This window comes from Phlebotomus papatasi, chromosome 1 (genome assembly GCF_024763615.1).
Source record: "Phlebotomus papatasi isolate M1 chromosome 1, Ppap_2.1, whole genome shotgun sequence".
Classification (NCBI taxonomy): Eukaryota; Metazoa; Arthropoda; class Insecta; order Diptera; family Psychodidae; genus Phlebotomus; species Phlebotomus papatasi.
The window spans coordinates 51921094-51941421 of NC_077222.1; the positions used below are offsets into that span (position 1 = coordinate 51921094).

At 32.6% G+C, this 20328-nt stretch overlaps 2 protein-coding genes across 21 annotated transcripts in view; one reads left to right on the top strand and one right to left on the bottom strand.

The window, feature by feature from the left end:
- The window catches only part of LOC129805730 (peripheral plasma membrane protein CASK), a 518962-nt gene that overhangs the window by 439306 nt on the left and 59328 nt on the right, over positions 1-20328 (top strand). The window lies entirely within an intron of this gene.
- On the bottom strand, positions 14491-16544 carry LOC129805881 (uncharacterized). Its single transcript, XM_055854114.1, has 2 exons — positions 16320-16544; positions 14491-16171 (listed from the first exon to the last, which is right to left on the bottom strand). The coding sequence occupies exon 2, from the start codon at positions 16169-16171 to the stop codon at positions 14882-14884; it is 1290 nt and encodes a 429-aa protein (XP_055710089.1). The 5' UTR covers positions 16320-16544; the 3' UTR covers positions 14491-14881.

Genomic DNA, 20328 nt, shown 5'->3' on the forward strand with positions numbered 1-20328 from the left:
TCACGAATAAAGTACAAAACCTATGTTCAAACTACCTTTTTTCTTGCTAAATTGAGTTTTTTTTTCTTCATTCCGTGCCAAGAGGAAGTTTGTTTATATATATATCAAGATAGGAAAAACCAATAGACCACTTCTCGTTTTCCTTAAAATTTATTTTCTCACTGAGTTGTTACACTGTGAGGAAGAAATTAATTGAGATTTTTCATTGGACTTTCTATCCATCAATTAGGTGAATTATGAGAAAAGTCCTGAGGCGAATTAATTAGTGACTAATAAATTTTTGCATTACTCCCACACGATACATATAAAGCAACACATAAATTCTCAACAGACGCCTGAAGTCTTGAAATGAATGTAGATGGAAATGGAATAATGTAGTTTTACTGGATATCTAGGCATATGGTATTTTAAATGGAGAAAATACAGAAAATTTTAATACATTTTATTAAGTCATTCAGGAAAAATTGGAACATACACCGCACTTCCTCTCTATAAAACAATATTCAAACCATTTTCTTCCCTTTCAGGCATAGAAAATTAATAGAATTTTGAAATATTTTCCCATAAATGTTCCATTCTTCAAATTTCTCACATTTCTCCTTCAATATCATCTGAGCCGCAATAAAAGTCATTTATTATTAAGTTCATTTTGAAAATGAAGTCATTTTTCACTAAAAGAAGAAAGCCTGAATGTATTCATCTGCATATAGCGAAGAAGGGAAAGTTAAATGACACTTTTCTTAAATTTAACAAAGTAATTTACTTGCTGACACTTTATTTTAGTAGTATATTCTTATTTTTTTTTAAAAAGGACGCTGAAGAAGAATCCCTGTGGAATTTAACTTTATTGCCTCACAAGCAAAACGATAACAAAGAACCATCTAACTGAGAACATATAGAATAATTGTCATACTTTAATCCGACAAGTATGAATATTCAGTGCATATAGAGCTATTTTCTTTTACAACACTTGAATATTTCAATTTAATATAGTTTACTTCCATATAGTCCATAAATTTTTTTAAACAATATAAAGGATAACGTACACAATGAACTTTGTGTGTGCTTTCGTGGTTGTGGTTATCCGCAATGATAGATATTTTCTAATATAAATTTACCACTACTAATTTTTCTGCAAGTAAAATGTAGTAGAATTTAAATAAAAGACCTCGTAAAGTGCTGTAATTTATCTATTTGTTACCATGCCCTGAATAACCAGAGCATGGTGGAGTTTCATGAGGTTGTATTTTTCAATTAAATTTTTCTTAAGGAATATGAACTGTTGGAAGTTTGAAATTTCAATTTAAATACAAGGATGATGGCAAAAGGTCTCAGCTTTGCGAAATGCTCGAACTCTAAAATGGTTCAAAACTATTTCAAAGCTTATAAGTATTTTGATTAATATTAATTGCCAATGTTTAGCTGGTTCATTACCGATTTGCAACCAGCAAAGTTCTGTCCAAATTAGGGTTGAAGTAATCAAATTTAATTTAAAACGAAATTTTAACAGCAATTAATAATAACGAATCTCAGCTAACCGTTTGGAAATAACTGTGAATACTGCAAATTTGTTGGGGTTTTCAAGACCTTTCCAACCCACCCAAAACTTGCTAAAATCGGCTACAAAATAAGATCTCTAGAAGAGCCTTTTTAATTTTTGATCTAGAAAAAAAACCGTTATTAGAAATTGCGCATGAGCCTTGCTGTACACTGATGAAATAAGTATTGTCATAGAAGTGTATTGTACAGAAGTAGATCTTGAAAAATTCGAATATCTATTTGAAAAGCCAATAAATAGACTTTCTTCTTACTTAATAATTTCGCAAGGTGGCGGAAGTTGCATCCTGTACGAATTTCGAAGTGCTCAAGTGTCAAAATGTGACGGTCTTCATATTTTTGTGAGGAAAAAAACATAACAACGACGCTTACTGTTCTTGTCCCAGTATTTAATCACTCCATAATCACTGAGTAACTCTTGTGCCAGCTTCTTAGTATGATATTTGATAAATTTTCCTCACCTTGTTCGAAAATTTAGTATGAAAATTCGAAATTGAATGTGAATTCTTCGAACTTCAACGACTTTTTGTACAAATAGAGTTCCATTTACCTTTTATCCAAGACACTATTGGAGAATCAAAATCTCCTTCTGTTTGGGCTCAATACCGGGATTGAGTGTATAGGAATGGTTACTTTCATTGATTTCCTCGTTAATATTGATCAACGAAATGGTTATATGTACAAAACAAATATTTTATATGGATTATTTATGTTGTTTATGTTAGTTGCTTAAATAAATTTCACTGGCAAATATTAGCTAGATGACCCATTTAATGCCATGCCCCATTCAATGCTCTACACTCAAAAATTGGTATTTTTCATTTCAATATTTGGGAAGTGAATTGGTAAATGCTAATCACATAGGGGAAAACGCCCTTTCTTTGTACGATCCCAAGCTTCGTAATGACTAAATTTTTCCTATGTTTTTCAATAAATGTGACTCACCGCCCCAATATTTTAAAAACTAAGGGGAAAGTGTACAGTTATTAATATATTGCCGAGTCACAATTATTCAGGAACATTGGAAAAATTAGTTATTACGAAGCTTGGTATCGTACAAAGCATGGGTACTTTCCCCTATACTTTGATTTTGGATAGATATTTAAATATATGGGGGGTTACATTAATCCTCACGTACAGTAATAACCTTCCCGATTTGAGAGATTTCTCCGGTTGAGGTTTCTTCTGTACCGATTCGAAGGAGAGAGAACTTACCTAAAACCCCGTTTGAATGTCAAACATTTAATCATTTAAACACAAGTGAGAATGTTCATGAAAAGGACATTTATTTTAATAATGAAATTGCAATTCAAAGGTTCTGCCACCCTGAAATTGCACAAAACTACACAAAAAATCACTTTTTGCAGTAAACATTTACACACTGTTCTTCACAATTTTGACAATTGAAATGTCAAGAATATCGAAATTCGAAATGGCAGAACAATCAACGCTAAAGCGGCGGGTAAATGAACTTACTCTTTAGGCTTCCGGTAGATTTTCGAATAGGTTTGGCTTGGTTTTGGAGTGGCTTTGTCTCTTCGAAAGATTACAACTGAACGAAGCCATTGAATCACTTTAAAAATTTCCCAAAAGCTTAGGAGTAATAAAATTCATTTTCAGATAAAAATTAGTTATCGATTTTGAATCGATTCATTACTGGTAGATACATGACCGATTGAAACTGGTTCAGACTTGTCAGAAATTCCAAAACCTTTCCAACAAGTTCAAATATAACCCCATTTGATTGATAAATGCACTCTTCAGAGCCTTTCTAACCTTTGGCCTTGGAAAATCGTTATTAGGAATGATTCAAAAATGTTTTCGTATAAGGACAGAAAGTTCGGTTAATAAAAATGAGTGGTATGTTAATGGTTCCAGGATCGATTTATGGGGGATTCCCTAAAGGTCCCAGATATCTAAGGCGAACACCGTTTGGCCTCTAGGCGTGGTAATACGTCGTGAGATTTTTTTTTTTTCATTTTTGGATATGTTTTACAGATTATTTAGGCTTACATTCATCCATATACAAAAATACATTTGAGTCATTGCTAATTACGGTTTTTCAATACCAAAGATTTAAAAGACTAAGTTATCGTATGTATAAACCATATGGAATCATATTCAGGCTCGCTGGAAAGGTTTAGGAATCCTTGATAAGCCTGCACCGATTTAAATCGGTTATGAACCGATCGGGTTAATTCGTGACCGATAACTAATTTTTATCCAAATATATTATCCTAAGCTATTTTGGGCGATCTTTTGAGTGATTTGGGATATTGCATCTAATTCATGAGATTCGAAATTCATTCGAATTCCGAAATTCAAAATTTCAAAACAATCAGCGCTAAAGCGGCTTGGCTTGGCTTTGGAGTGGCTTTGTCTCTTCGAAAGGTTATTACTGAACGGAGCCAAGAGGTCATCTACCCTTAAGTTATCTAGTTATTTAGCACCCATTGCAATCGAATACACCGGTTATTTTAACGATTTTTAAGGGTTAGTTTAACTTATTTTTGTCTAAACAATTTAAATTACCATAAGTAGAATGTCAAGGACAGTTCCGTTTTTGGGTACTAAAACAAAATTAATTTCAAGGAAATATTGTATAGTTCGTGATTTAATCAGAATCCTGAAAAATTTCCTTGTTTTCCAGGGAAACAGAAATTAACATACCTCACTGTGAATTTTTTCCTTATCACCAAGCTTGTTTCGAAATTTTCGGGACAGACCTATGCATCACTTGAAATTTCATTTTTAAACTCCTTGGACTATGCTTGTGACTTTTTCAATGGATAAGCATCCCTATACTGTCTATGAATGCGTCCTGATCTCTGGAGCCTGTAAAAATGCAGTGTTTTTTACAGCCTCTATGCAGCTCTACCCCTGCTTCCCCTAGGGTGAAAATCATACCAAGCTACTGAAGAATTTGCATAATAGCATTTCCTCAATGTGTTTTTTCCGGTCAATAGTTTCATCCAGGTTTTCTTTCTTGTTCACTGATTTTTCAAATATTCTAATCTTGATACTTCAATAGAAAAGATCTTAGCAAAACTTATTTCGTCAATGTTTATGTAGTAGCTTTACTATGGTTCGTTAGATTTTGCATATTCACATGATACCGTAATCATTTTTTCTCATTTTATTTTTAAAGAAAATCTGTTGCATCTGAAAGTTTTGCTTCAAAATTCCGTTTTCTTGTTTGACTTTCTTTTCCTCCTATATATACGAAAGGAAAATCCCCAATGTTATTGAATCCTTCACTTCATATTTTCCTATGGGATTTTTTCCATTCTTTGAGTTCAATCATCCATCTCCGAGAGAGTTTGGTGAATTTTTATCAGTATAAAAATAAGTGAATATATTCTGCAACATGATATATGAATTTGTGAACATACAAATTTTCCATTCGGAATTTTCTATTTGTATTGAAAGTGTTACTTTTTTCTCTCAATATAAGATTTATGAGAAGCCATTTCAATAAAAAAAAATATCACTCTATTTGGTGTTTTGCATAAAAAAGGGGAAGCTTAGCCACAGTTTTTTTTTATCAGTCCACTAAGTTACCATTAGATTTATCAGGATTCCGCCTACAAACTTATGCTAAGGGTGTGTCGACCTATAGTTAACTTTTTATTTGACTTTTTGACGGAGTTTTAGCTAAGATACATTATATCCATTTTTTTTTCTTGTGAGAAAAAGAGGATGTGAATTTTTAGAAGATACAAGAGAAAGATATGTATGATAAGAATGTCCCAGTTCTTCCATGTGGACGTCCTCTTCTAAAAATAATAAAAGACGTCCATTCAACTGGAACTATGCCAAAAAAAATGGAACATGCTTTGGGCGTTAATGTTCATTGAATACCGTAAGGATAGGATGCGTGGAGTTATTTTATGTGAATCTTCAAATACCTGAGCAAAAGAATTCAATCAAAACCTATATAGACGTCTATCGGAAGTCTTAAACCCTATCTTTTCGTAAGCTCTTCCTGTACATTTAGTAGGTGGTATCGTTAAAATGTACTCCCTACGGCCTGAAAGCGCTACTTTTATCCACTTGATAGAACACTTTAACTCAATAATTTATACGAATTTTTCCCCCAAATAGCTCAAGACAGAAAGATTTGGAGCTATTCATGAGGAAAATTGCTTCTTATTTTTACATTAGCAAAGATGTTTGGGATGGAAAATCCAAAGAGAATTGATTTTCTTATGGATGCCAAGAACCACCAAATCCAAAAGATGAAGTTTCACTTTGTGTTAAAGATTGGAAGAATTTGTGTCGTACTACAGAACAACACATATTGTATATTTTGTATGCATATATAGATCAATCTGCATAATTCTCAAACGAACTGAGAAATATCTTGGTAAACACAAAAATTGAAGCAAACGAGAGATTCACAAAAATCACCCTTGGGCTATATAATATCCCAAAAAAAAACACGAAACTTCCGGAAAGTTTTATAAGCTGCCAAAGCTCAAACACTTATTGTTTTTCCTATCACTTCCGCTATGAAAATCCCAGTTTTTTATTGCTATCGAAAATATCAAATAGAACTGTAAAAATTTCACTTGTGATTTTTTGCATTTGGTTTGAATCTTTTGTACTCACAGCTACTGTAATGATGCAGTTTGCCTAACCACCTCCGATCGATCTCTTATTCGAAGGGTATTTTTACCTAAACATTCCTAATTCCAAAGGTTACCAACTGACAAAATCGATATTTAAGATCGGCCGGTTTTCGAATTCCGGTTTGAGAAGATATAGGAAAAACTGGGGCAGTAGTAAACACAAGGTAGTTCTAAACACTGATATTTATGTCTACACTTCTTGGAATTATGTCGACTATTTTGTGAAGGAACAGGGACCCCTATACTATCTATAAATTCAATTCTCGTTCTCTGAAATTCAATATTTAATTAAAAATATTTAATTAATTAATTAAGTAGGCGGAGCATGGGACTGTAAACTCTTTCCTTGCATTAAAATAAATCTTGTGTTAAGGCTTAGTTTCCCTATGGGATGCCCTGGGAATCTCAGTGGCGCAATAGGCAAGACGGGCAAGACCGTTGCCTCTTGGGCGGTGAGATCTCTAACTCGACTCTCACAGCCGTGAGTTCGAGTGTCGCCCGGTGCAAACAACTGAATTTATAGATAAAATACATTTTTACTGTGATAAAATTGTATAAAATGCACCGCCTCTGCCCAAAAAATAATGGGATGCCCTGTGCTCATTATTTTTATTCATAATCAGGATACCATCATATAATGGTATCCAAGCCACCAGAGCCTATTAAGACGTATTTTCTTGATGTCATTGTCAGTCATTGAATTGCTATATCGACCGCTCAGAATAAAAAATGAACAACTCGTAGTTGGTAAATTTTACAGGAGAGCGATTTGAAGCTGAGATTTTACATGCAGAACATACGATTTTTGAGATTTAAAATCTGTATAACTTTGAAAATAATATCTTTCAAGTATAATATTCACAAGGAAGGTAAAGGATATAAAATCGAGTTGTTCGACTTGTATTCTGAGTGGCCGATATGCAAACTTCTGTTAAAATCTTGTTATCGATTGTGATGGTTGACTTAAAATAAGAAGAAAAAATCGAAAGACATTGAATCTGTACTAAGTCCTCTTCTTAACAATTTTATTTTACGTTTGATCAAGTATCAGTTTAGGTTAAAAGTAATGACAGAGCATCCCAGCTTTGACATTTGACATTCAATAACGTATGACTCTTTAATAATTCAAAATGGCGAATTTTCCGGTCATAGTATGTTTGGACGAAACGTTCGCCTGGACTACCTCTAAAACATATACGAAAATCGTTGAAAATGGTTTTGCCAATTTTGATAAAAACGAAAAAATAGGGTTTTTAGGGGATGGAGGGGGGTGGGAGAGAAGACAAAAACGTCTGGAGATATTGTTTTTTATTGGGGGTCATCGAAGACCGGAAATCAATATCTCTTACCGTTTAACCCTTTAAGGACGATTGGATCACCCGTGACTCAAAAATTAAATTTTTCCTGCGGTCTTCTAAAGCTGTATTTTGCTCTAAAAAGCTCTAAAAATGATTTTTTCTGACCCTCAATTTTTGATCTTCTCGTCCTTAAAGGGTTAAGCTCCAGGACGGCGATATGTTGAAAAAAGACGATTATATTATACATAACTGCTCTTTCTTTGAGTTCCATCAGTAAAAAAATGGGCGGTCTATGTAAGTCCTTTGAATTGTTCAAATTCAAAATCGGTTCAGTTTTCCGTTTGCCTCATCCGCCTCATCATATATATCAACAATTCTCTAAACTCTGGCTTTCTCTGGCGTAGCTTACGGGCTCACGTGCAAGCAATTTTCTTTAAAATATTCTACTTGAATAAAAATTTCTCACAATTTGAAGAAACCTTAAAACTCCAAAAACGTGTCAAACTTGAAGAGCTTTATTAGGCAATTCAAAAAAAATACTAGCACGATTTTAAGATCATTGTTCTAATTTTTCGACAATCCAGGCTTTTAAGGACAGAATCATAGATTTCATAAGCTTAAAAAGCATATCAAGAGCTTTTAATTTGAAAACGACTGAAACATTTGGATGGACGAATTGCAAAAATGATGGGAGATTGAGGAGAAAAATCATTTTACAGCTCTTTGAACATCAGTGAAATGTACGTTACTAGTTGTAACAGTTCCGAGATATTGGAATTTCCATTACAAAGGCCTGACATTTCCATTTTGCAATTGTAACATGAAAATCAAGCGCACAAGAAATTGATGGAACATGAAAACACGCCGTTGAATGTGCAAAGCGAGATAGAGAAAGAAAAAAAATATAGATTATTGGAGAGGATTCAGTGAATAGCAAATTTGTTCCAATTGATCAAACATAAAAATTTTCTTAAATTGTAAACTAAAAAATTGAACTATTATGTTACATGTTGACATCACTAAAGGACTGTTTTTTTTTGTTTGACAAAATGAAAATTTTAGCATAAATATTTGAGAATTTCTCTTCTTTTTATCTTTAAATGAATATGTATATGACTATATTTCCGTTTGCTTATTCAGATTGAACATATTAAATGTTATTTATTCAGATCACGAAACTGAAACGTGTTGGAATTTGTTGAACTTTGCAATCTAAAGGAGAATTCAATAGGATTTAATATAGAATTTCTACAGAATTATGATTATTTTAAAAGAGGATTTTTTTTCTATTCATAAAGTCAAATAAAATCACCTGAAGTGTATCCAATTAAGGAAAAATAAATATTTTCTGCTTGTCCATTGTTTTGCTGTAAATCAATCCATTTCCATAGCAAAAATTAACAGTATTCATTCAAAATTATTTCTTTTTCAAGTAGATTGTGGAATTTACGTTTATTTAATTTTGTGAACAAAAATTGAATTTTAATAAAATTCAATTTTCTATTTTATAAAACATATAATATTTGTCACTGGTTTGATTCAAATTTTAAGGTGTCAGGCTTTATTGCTCAATTTTAGTTTTAAAAACTGGTTAAACTTTACTTTATTTAGGGGAAATGCTTCTAATTTTGTCCAGTTTCTTATTTTGGACACTTTGAGGATAACATTGGACACTAAAAATAAATTGATTAAAATGATGGATTTTTATTCCAATATTTGATGAATAATGAATTCTATCTAAATATTTGTTCTTTTTGGAATATTTTAACACTAAATACGTTAAAATTTGAATATGATTTGAGTTGAAATTGCTTTGTTGAAAATTCAGTGTGAGCAATTGCTTACGAGAAATATGACAGAACTTCGTGGCTTACTTCAGTCTTATTTAGTTTTGGTGAAGTACTAACAAAGTTTGTTCGCTGTTTTTGAGTGATATTATTGAATATTCATTGAATATTGTGTTGATTCACGTTACTGATGATTTGTACATTTGACCTGAAGTGAGATTTGCCTTGTGAATTATATTTTTCGTGTGAAAAATGGGAAATTTTTTAAGACATTCACCAGTGAGGTGATGATTCTTATTTTGGACAGGTGTTTTTCTCACGAAATTTCGTAAAGTTTTAGCTTTTGTGATGACTAGGTTGGACAAATGCCTGGAGAAATGAAGGAGCATCATCTCTACGAAAGAGATGCAGTGAGAAATGCCTTGAAAGGCTCCCGGAAAGGGCAGGGAATGAGCGAATCCGCACGTACTTGGAGTACCGAAGTCAACTCACTTTAATGAATGATATGGAAAGTTTCCGGGCGTCTTGTGACATTCCACGTTTCCCTTACATGACCAGGAAGAGGACTTGGTAAGATTGGTTCACAAAATGAAGAACAATGGGCATCCTGTTGAGGCGGATTATCTGTCCAAATTTACAGACAAGTTGTAAAAATTAATAACCAAGTTGTCCAAAATAAGAGTCAAATTCACCTCTACATATCAATTCATTTTTAAACGTATTAAAACTAATTTTAATAAAAAATGAGATGATAAATAGCTTGCCAAGTTTCTAAACAATCCTTCTGAAAAGAGAGTAACAAGAAAAGTCAATTAGTATTGAAAATATGGCACTTCAAACTTAGGATATCGATGCTTATATGCAGACTGTCCAAAATTATAAGCACTTCCCCTACAGTAAAAATATTTGCGAGTGTTTAATAAGCGAGAATTAATATAAAAGTTGTGAAAAATTAGGTATAGAAAATTTCATAAAATATCGAAGGGGTCCAATAACTATTCTTTGATTAGGGTTTACCAGCAAATATTTTTTACCTATAATTTCAAATTCAATTTGCTAAAAAGACACAAATAAATTTACCATTTGAGGAAGTTAGTAAAAAGATGCTTGCAAACTGTGCAAGCATCACAAGATATTAAGGAAAGCAATATTGCTATCTTAACTCAACCGAAGACTTCTTTACCTATGCCCTTATGAGAAAAAAAAGAGGGTGCGATTAACTTTTTTTCCTCATAACTTTAAACTTTTTAGGTGTAAAAATATATCAATATTTTTTATTGTTATTTTACACCTTTTTAAGGGTAAAATTAACATGAAAAAGGTTAACTTTAACCCCCAATACACCTAAAAAAGGTAATATTTACACTGATTTCGGATGAATACTGCAGGGCAAAATTAACATTTCCGGAATGTTATTTTAACTTTTTCGAATTTCTCTCAATGTACAACATTCTTCTAGGAATTGTAATATACTTTTAATTCTCGAACTCTACAGAGAGAGCATTATACTCTCATATAATTCATCGAATTCGAATTTAGATACGTAATTCGCCACTTTATCGTCCAAGGGGTTAATATTATTTTTGGTAGAATTTTAGAAATATCAAATTTCAGGTTTAGTTTGTCCGTATGTTACCAGAGATACAGATTAAACAGTTAGAGATATCAATTTGGGACCTTCGGGGCACTCCCCATATTAATTTTAGGACCTATTAATTTTATGACCTACATTTTTATCTCACGCCTTCCCCTGCAAAACCATCATTTTTTGGGATTGCTCGAAAACGCATTATGCATTCTTTTCATTTTTGGATGTGTTTCAGATGTGTTTCATGTTGAGAAATAATCTTGAATTATTAATAACACGATTTTTAAAATAAAAGGCTCAAAAGGCTCTAGAAAGTATATTTTTGAACCGAATGGTGTCATGTTTGAGTTCATTGAAAAGGTCTTGAAATTATTGATAAATTGAAACCGATTTCAATTGCCATAAATCAATGAACCGATAAATCGAATAATAATAATTAATTATTCATTTAAGCCTGGTAAACTTGTGTTTTGTTTCCGATATATCAGAAATTTATTGCCATTAATTCTAAGGAATATTGAGCGTTTTTATGTGATTTATGCATTGGTTCAAATTAGGTTTTGAACCTGTAAAGTTATGAAAAAATGCACAATGCAGTGGGAAATCTTTGCGAAATCCTGGAACATGTGAACACTATGCTTTTTCCCATAAATACGGTCACTGCATAACTTTATTAAAATATAGATAAGTAATGAAAAATCTCTTTAGAAAGTATAGAATGTATGTCGTAAGTTCGAGCTTTTTGCAAAGCTGGAAATGCTTTGCTACCTCTTTTAATAAGAAAATTAGTTAGATATGGAGTCTTTGTGTTCTATGAGAATTCTTATGAAAAACGTATTAATCTGCGAAAGCTACGTTCCAGCAGAAAATTATAAAAAGTCTGTTAAAGCTGCACAAACTGAATGTGCTTTATACCGAAGGCAAATTAACTTTGCAAAATTTCTTTATTCTTTATGAGAAGAGATTAAATATGAAGTAGATTGTTGAACTTTGCAACAAAAGCTTCGTTGAACTTTGAAGTAGTGAAATAATTTTTATTTACTAAGAAATAATTTTTATTTACTTAAAAATATATTTAACAATCTTGATATCATTTTATTGGCTAGAACTTTAAAGCATTCAAACCATTTATATATAGCTTTAACGAGCCAAATATTGCAATTAAATTAAAATATTTTAGATAATTAAAGATTTAATTACGTATAAATAATGCTTCATCCTCTTTATATTTCTAAACAAAAATTAGGAACTTTTCATATGATGTATATCCCATTTCTCATACTAAAGGTATAAGGATTAACATGAGCTTGTATTGTAGTGTCATGACCCAAATGTTTTCAAAAGGTACAGGAATTACCGTATTTGGATTTTTTCCCCATGTAAAACACAATACATTCTCATCATATCGTTGAGATTTTCGTTGGAAGGTAAAAAATGCAAAAGCTTCAGAAAATGTGAGATCAAGGTAAAAAACGCTGGAGATGGGAAAATGACAAAGAAAATGAAGGTATTGTGTGTAATGAGAAAAAAAGGGGTTTACCATCCCTCTTTTCACCTTCTATACTCTGTCCATTTCAGGTAAAACCATTTGAATAAATTGAAATCTTTTATCGTTTGAATCCTCACAAGACACCCACTCAGTTTAAGAATAGTGTTGCTTCTCAAGCTTTCCATAATCTCTGAGGTTTGAGCCATTCATGACCTGTGACTTTTTCTCGCATTCAACAAAGAGGAGTTGGGTATATTCCATCTCCCCTGTATTTACTGTGACGTCTAGAAATCTTTCTTGCAAGAATCTTTCACTATGGATTTACATCACAGAGCTTTTAAATTGTTAGTCTCCTTTAAATTATATGGTTTAATATTGAAATTTCAATGAGAGAATATACAATTCCACAATTATACTCCTTATTTCGTTTGCATTTTGGCTGAAGTATTACCTGTTTGAATTTTGAAGTGATACTGAATGGTCTCTGAGATTATCTTCTCGGGGATGTCTTTAATTCTGGAGGAAACTTTAGAAAAGTTCTTGCCAAAACACTTTTTTAGCTTTCCTTTTGTTAAATTCGAACTCTGTGACAACACTAGGAATATAGGCGTAAAGATTTCTTTGCAGAATTTTCTATAAACATCTTTTAGATTTAGATTTATTAACAAAAGAATGTTTACAAGAAGCCTGTTTTACATTTTTACATCTGACATCAGAGAATCATCTTACGGATACAATCCCTACACAGAAAAAAAATTGTGCAATTATTGGTAAATGTTTGTGAATTCTTATTGGCGACTTACGGAGTGCTCGTAAATCGTAAAACCCACAACAAAGTTTGTAAAAGTTCGTAATTTTCACAAACATTGGCCTCAATTCTGAGACCAAGATCAAGATCAAAATTTTAAGCTGTCAAATATTTCCAGGATCAAGATTTCAAATTCTGACCCAAAGCATTTATGCAACTTAAAGTGTCTTAGCTAAAAAGCAAGTTTTCAAGATTTTCTAAACTTAACGGAACGTCACTTCTGACAAATATATATATCTTCATTTCTTTGCCGAATTTGTTGAAATTTCGCCATATAAATTAGAAAAATTAGTTATAGGTTGTATTATATAATATATGACAGACCATAATCGGGAACAAAAGAAGTGCAAACAAAATTCTCAGTGTTGTTGTACTTCGAAACGTACATCTAGAAATATATATTATTACGATTAAATCACAAGATTAAACATAGCATTTTTAATAGTAATTCTCTTTTTGTATATCATCTCTTATAAAAATATTCCTCGTCAAAAACAATTTTCGCGTGAAACTCTCCAAATTGTTGGTATCTTGAAAATTCTAAGCACCTCCGAGAGTTTCTTGGAATTATTTCAAGAAAACAATAAATTTGATGTCTTGAAATCTTGAAATTTTGGTTTCAGAATTGCAAATCTTGATATCCACACGGTTTGTGTCTTGGATTTCAAGATTCCAAGAAATTTTACGGATTTGACATCTTGATCTTGATTTTTTGATTTCAGAATACTAAAGTCTTCAAATTTTCTTGTTCTTGATCTTGGTCTTGGTCTCAGAATTGAGGCCATTGTTCGTAAGATGATGTGGAAAATCTTGAAATCTTGGTACTTAGCTAAGATATTTTGAGTTCCATAAATATTTCACAAGAATACGAAATCTTGATTTTGGAAATATTTGACAGCTTGAAATTTTGATTTTGATTTTGGTCTCAGAATTGAGGCCAATGTTTGTGAAAAAGTACAAATCCTTACGATCTTGTTTGTGGTTTATACAATTTACGAGCATTTCGCAAGTCGCCAATAGGAATTCACAAACATGAGAAGTTAAATTACATTATGATATGGCTCAGTTCCACTTAAACATAGGAGAAAAATCTCAATTTCAAAGGTTCCCCACTTTTCCCTACGAGCTGCAGACTTGAGGCTTATCCATGTACCATATAGCTGCTATAATTTCTTAAAAGTCTCAATTTTTGAGGTAAATGTTCTATTTGGATTGTTCTTAGGATTAAAATTGATCTATCCTCAGAAGCTAAGCTAAACCTCTATCTGAATACCGTGAGTGGACTAAGGTCGGTCAGTCAGAGCGGGTGGTACCATAGGTCCAAAATACTATAGTAAAGAGAGGTAATCCGGATACTTTTCATAGAGTGCGACTTTAATGCTTGTTTTTGGACTGATGAAATATTTTTTTCCCCATTCCAAATCAATAGAATTATTCTTTGTTTAATTTAGAATCATAATAGAAATAGAATTTTAGCAATAATATTGATGAAAATTAATAAAATTACGATAATATTAATATATGCGCAAGAATGTTACTGCGACGCTTTTATGTAACTCCGTTGAATTCGATCAAACTCGGATGCTCATTTTAAGGAAAAGTTTAATGCATAAAAATGAGAAGATATTATTTCAAAAACATTTTTTTAGAGTTTTATTCCATCAATTCATTTCATTAATTTATTATTTAATTATATATATTTTTATTTATTTTAAGATTGCACTCAATTCTTTGATTTTTCCTCGGTTTTCTTGGCTGACTTCCTCCCACGTTTTTTCTTTTCAGCTTCAATTGGCATTTGAGCCTTTTCCTTTACCATGTTTTTCTCCTTTAGTTTTATCTCCTTTTCTTCTGCCCTTATTTTTTTGTTCCTCTCTCTGGTCAACTTCCGTTCAGCAATTTCTTTCTTTTTTTGTAAATCCTGCCTCAATTTTTCCTCCTGTTCCGCGATAATTTCCTCGGAAGATACAATATACTGGTGTTTGACATTGCTGGCTTTGACCCTCTTCTTCTGACGACGTTTTGGAATTTCTCCTGGCCAGAAATAGCATTGTTTTAGTGTGTCGAAGATCGGTTGAGTCTCAGAAGTTGCAGAGAGTTGGTTTCCAGGGATGACTGGATCATTTGAAGGATTATTGTCGGTGGCCTGATCGTGCTGGTTATTGATAATGGACTCCTCTGAATGTTGGAAAACATTTTTCGGGAAATAAAGACCAGCATAGAAAAGTGGCCCATCCATCCAGCCACTCTGTGGTGACGTTCCCATTTTCCATCCTTCTGCGTTGTGAATGGCAATTTTTGGAGTAATGTCAGTTGTATGAACAGCCATTGGAGGAGCAAGTTCGCCAGTAGCTGACACCATGAAGAGTACTGTGATACATTGCTTCGGTCCTGAATTTTTAAGAGATGGAACTACACGTGAACCTCTCCTGGACAGGACATTTCCATCTTCCGGTGTCAAAAAGAAGGCACTTTCGTCGCAATTAAAAACACGGTCTGGTGAAATGCTCAGAAGGTTGTGTTCTGTGAAATATCCAAGACAATTCTGAAACCATTCCGTGAGGTCTTCAGCAGTAACAGTAGCTCTTTCCAATGAGAAGGATTTTGGCTTGCGCATGCTGAGCTCTGGATGACGCTTAAGAAGATTCCTGAACCAAACGTCTCCGGGTCTTCCAGCTGTAAAATAGTTTGGAATTTTGTAGACCTCACAGATGAGTTTAACGCTGTCCAGAACTTGTTCCTTCCCGATGGGATGCCAGCCATCCGCACATCCCAGGATCCATTTGACAAGTTCTTTTTCCTGTTCTTTTGAAAGAATTGTTGGCCTGCCATTGGGGCACTCTTCCGGGTATCTGCCAGACAATTTATTGTGCAGTGTTGTTCTTGGGACATTGAATGTTTTGGATGCATATGCTATGGTAGAACCATCTCGTACACACTGCAAGGCATTCCTAATACCTTCCTTAGAGTCGGGCTTGTCCTTATAGGTCTTTTCTTTTGTTCCCTTTGGCATCTGAAACAGAAAAAGAGTCCTGAACAATGCAAATTCTGAACCAAAACATTGACTTTCACCGCATCCGACATGCATCGAAATGTAAACATTCACAAAAATCACTTATTTCTGTATGAATTATTTATATTATCAATAAACTCTTACTCACCTTGTAGATCAATAACTACACTAACTTTTACTAATAATTTTGATTGCAAATAATGTTTTATTATATAGAAAAAACACTAAACTTTTTCCAGCGACGAGCTGTCAACAGCAAAATTTTCTCAGAAATTAAATTTTTAGTACACAACCCAGCTGACCCGAGCTTAAAAAATATTTCTTTTACCCACTTATTAAACCGATAAAAATATAATTTTTGGTTTTTCTTAAAGTAGAATAGTTATATTATGATACTCCAGTAATTAATTACAGATATAAAAATATAAATTATATTTTAAGTGGATGTATCGGAGTTAAATCGGTCGCGGCATCCGAGTTTTGCAATCGTCGGAGTTACATGGCCTTACTATATATCAGTACTACTGAAATACTACGCAACTTTTCAAGAAACTTTAGCATGGTATATAGACTTCAGACGTAATGTCCTAGATAAATTTACGACTTAAGCCGAGAGACGGCTTAACGATAATACTGATTTGACTATAACCAATTCAGTATCTCACTAACTAAGCCGTTTCTGGGCTTAAGTTGAGCGGCGGATTAGTCAGAAACTGATGGAAAAATAATCTGATCAATATTTTAATTATAATTACGTTAAGCCGTCTCTCGATTTAAGTCGTAAGTTTGTCTAAAGAGAATAAGACATAACCATATAGCTTAACCTTTCTCATTTCCTATTAGTAAAGTTTGTTTTTTTGAAAATTTTTGAGCTTAAGATTAGAAATAAAGAATAAATTATCAATTATAATTTGGAAACCTCTTAAGACAGTTTCGTAATAAGGCTTTAATATACTAACTTTCTCATCATTGTCCATCAAATCATCCCAATATACATTACAAATTATGCTAATGCACCACATTTCATGTTTCTTCAAATGAAATCTTACGTAGTTGAAGGGATTTTAAATTTTAGATATTAAATTCAATAATATGAATAGATTTTGAAGCAGAAAGGAAATAAGAAGGAGAGACTTTTTCCATTGATTCGTCTAGTTTAATCTCGGATTAGAGGTATTGCTATAGTCACAGTGTGTACTTCTATTGGTTTTATACGATTTCATCGGCTCATATGTGTTTGAAATTGCCAAAATAGTACGATAGCTGCATCTTATCCTGTACACAAAAGTGAAATATATAGGAGTATAGGGAAAAGTTTCAGAAATTCCAAGGATTATTGGGAGTTACTGAATAATATTCCATTAAACTTTCATTTGAATGTTTTGTAGAAAGCTTCGATTATATAAATTTTTATTTGGAAAAAAGAACCTACAGAACACATATTCATTCTCAAAAGAGGAAAATGCATTTGTATCCATGGACATCTTCCAAATCCAAATAGGTTTCTCGTAGAAAGTTTTATCAAGTTTGGGATGTGGGTGGAAATTGAAATGGTATAAATTTTGTACAATAAGAAATCAATTTAACTCAAACTTTTCATCATCAAATGTTGTTGTTTTCATTGTTGGGAGTTTCATTGAAGTTTTATAAATTTTCTACTGTAGGTATTCAATACACCTGCTGGAAAAATAAGAATAAAGACAAAATAAGTATATTGATTCTAGAGAAAACTCCCAGTATATTGCATACTTGTTCAAACAACAAATTCCTTACTCTACCGTCACATGGCATGAATGAGATGGATAAAGACAGACATGTGGGTGGTAATTTTACACGAGGTATGTCTAGAAGTCGAGAATGAAGTAATTTATTTTGCTTTGCAATCTCGGAAAACACTCGAATTATGCTATATACGAAGACATTCTTGCACAGCATCAAATTTCAGCCACGAAATTTCTGTAATACCATTACTTTTGATGATGTTTGCCTTTTTCCATATCAAATAATAAAATATGATTTCAATAAAATAACAATTGTTTGATTGTTTTTTTGGGGCACACAAAGTAGGAAAATTGTGGGAAAAGGGATAAGGCAAAAGAATTGATTGAAAGTCAATATTTACGCGAAAATTAATTATTGATTTGAAAATTTTCCAATGAGTTTGGTAACACTTTTGTTAAACAATATGTTTGCTCTTGCTTGCAAACATTAATAGAAGTATTTATAAATAAAATACCTTTGTCTTTTTAGATCAGAGAGACAATTTCTGTTTCAGTTTAGAATGGTTCCTTAAATGAATGTCCTCCCTTTTTGGTAAATGTTGTCAATAAATTATGTGAAGATAGAGACAATTTTGCGATAAGTACCTCAATAAATGGGAAAATATTATACAGGAAAATCCCAACATGTATTCACTGGAGTGCTACTAATGATAATTCCCAGAGAATATAAATTTATAAATTATCACCGAAAATCTGGTGGGTAAGAGGGAAAAAGCGATTTATGTAAATTGATCGTGAAAACTCAATCACGAGACTCAAGTTTTTCCATGTACTTTTCTGCTTAATTAATCACTGTCGCCCTTATATAACCACAAAGTTTGTCCATTTTGATGTTTCGGGTACAAAACATTAGCCTCAGGTGCTAGGCAATACCATAGTACTACCACAATTGAATACCTACCACATGTAGTTTATGGAATGCGGCATTCTGTTGGGGGTAGTGATGTTACTCACTACAGTTAAAAGGCCTTTGGCATGGTTTTACTGCTGCTGGGAAATTTCTGTGGAAGAGTGGAAAATTGTGATAAAATTTAATTGCAATTATGTGAAATTGATTGTATAAATTAATAAATTGACATAATCATTTTATTGAGTGAAATATCATCAAGTTGCACCATGAATATTGCAATACGGTTAATTTAATCCACTGCGCTAACTATAGCAACTGCCAGTCTATAAAAGGAATTTTAAACGAGATTGTAAAGATTGACAGATAAGCCAACCCTCATTTTCACCAAACCACTCGCGTTCCTCTCCAAAACCATGTTTTTTTTTGGGATTGCTAGAAATCGTGTCGTGCTATTTTTACATTTTTCGATATGTTTTAAAGATTACCCAAACGGATATTTCGTGCATATACGAAAATATCGTTGAATCATCCCTAATAATGGTTCTTCAATTTCAAAAGTTAAAAAGGCTCTAGAAAGTATCTTGGGTAAGTGTGCCAAATTCCGGCCAGCTTGCAATTTCGGACACATTTTGTGTTCCTCAAGTTTCAGTGAATTTTTAGTTTTTGCGTACTCTAGAAATAATACAATGCAAAAAATTACAAAAAATGTCGATTAGACAAACAATATGATCTGAAAAAGACACTCGAAGAATTCCGGAAGGGCAAGGAACTATGAAAATGAAAGTGGCCGAAATAGGCCACCAATGTGATGTCAACATTTTTATTCATTTTAGAATGTATTAAAAATGAATTTAGAGAAAATAAAGACGATAGACTGTCTACAAGGTTCCAAGGAACACTTATTACAGAAAATTAACAAATATATTCAATTTTTATTAAAAATATTACATTTCAAACTTGAAACTTTGGTGCTTGCATGCAACTATGCCGAAATTTGGAACACTTACCCTTGATCATAACAACCGAATGGTATCATGTTTGGGCTAGTTGGAAAGGTCTTCGAATTTCTCACAATTCTGAACCGATAACAAAGTTTTATTCGAAAACTAATTGTATTACTTCTATGCTGTTTTGGGGAATCTATTCGAATCTATATATCATTTGTAAATTGGTTATGAACTGATAATTTTTAGTTTTTTAATGTATTTTTATTTTTTTTATTAAACAGTTAAAATCGGTTTATGATGCACAAAACTTTTAAATATAAGGAATAAGTTCAAGAATTTCGCAATACGTAAGATGCCTTTCCACCCTTATCATCCTTTCTATGTGATCAAGTTTTCATGCTATTTTTTAATTACTTGGGTTCAAAGACTTATGCCCTAAACACACTTAAGACTTAAGCCGAGAGACGACTTGTGGAAAATGATTGAAATGAGGTTTAACCATTATGTCGAATATAATTACGCTAAGCCGTCTCTCGGCTAATCCTCAGGTCTGTCAAGGCCCTTACAGAAGTGCTTATC

Excerpts from the sequence above, each read along its gene's own strand:
- LOC129805881 (XM_055854114.1), bottom strand. The coding sequence starts at position 16,171 with ATGCCAAAGGGAACAAAAGAAAAGACCTATAAGGACAAGCCCGACTCT.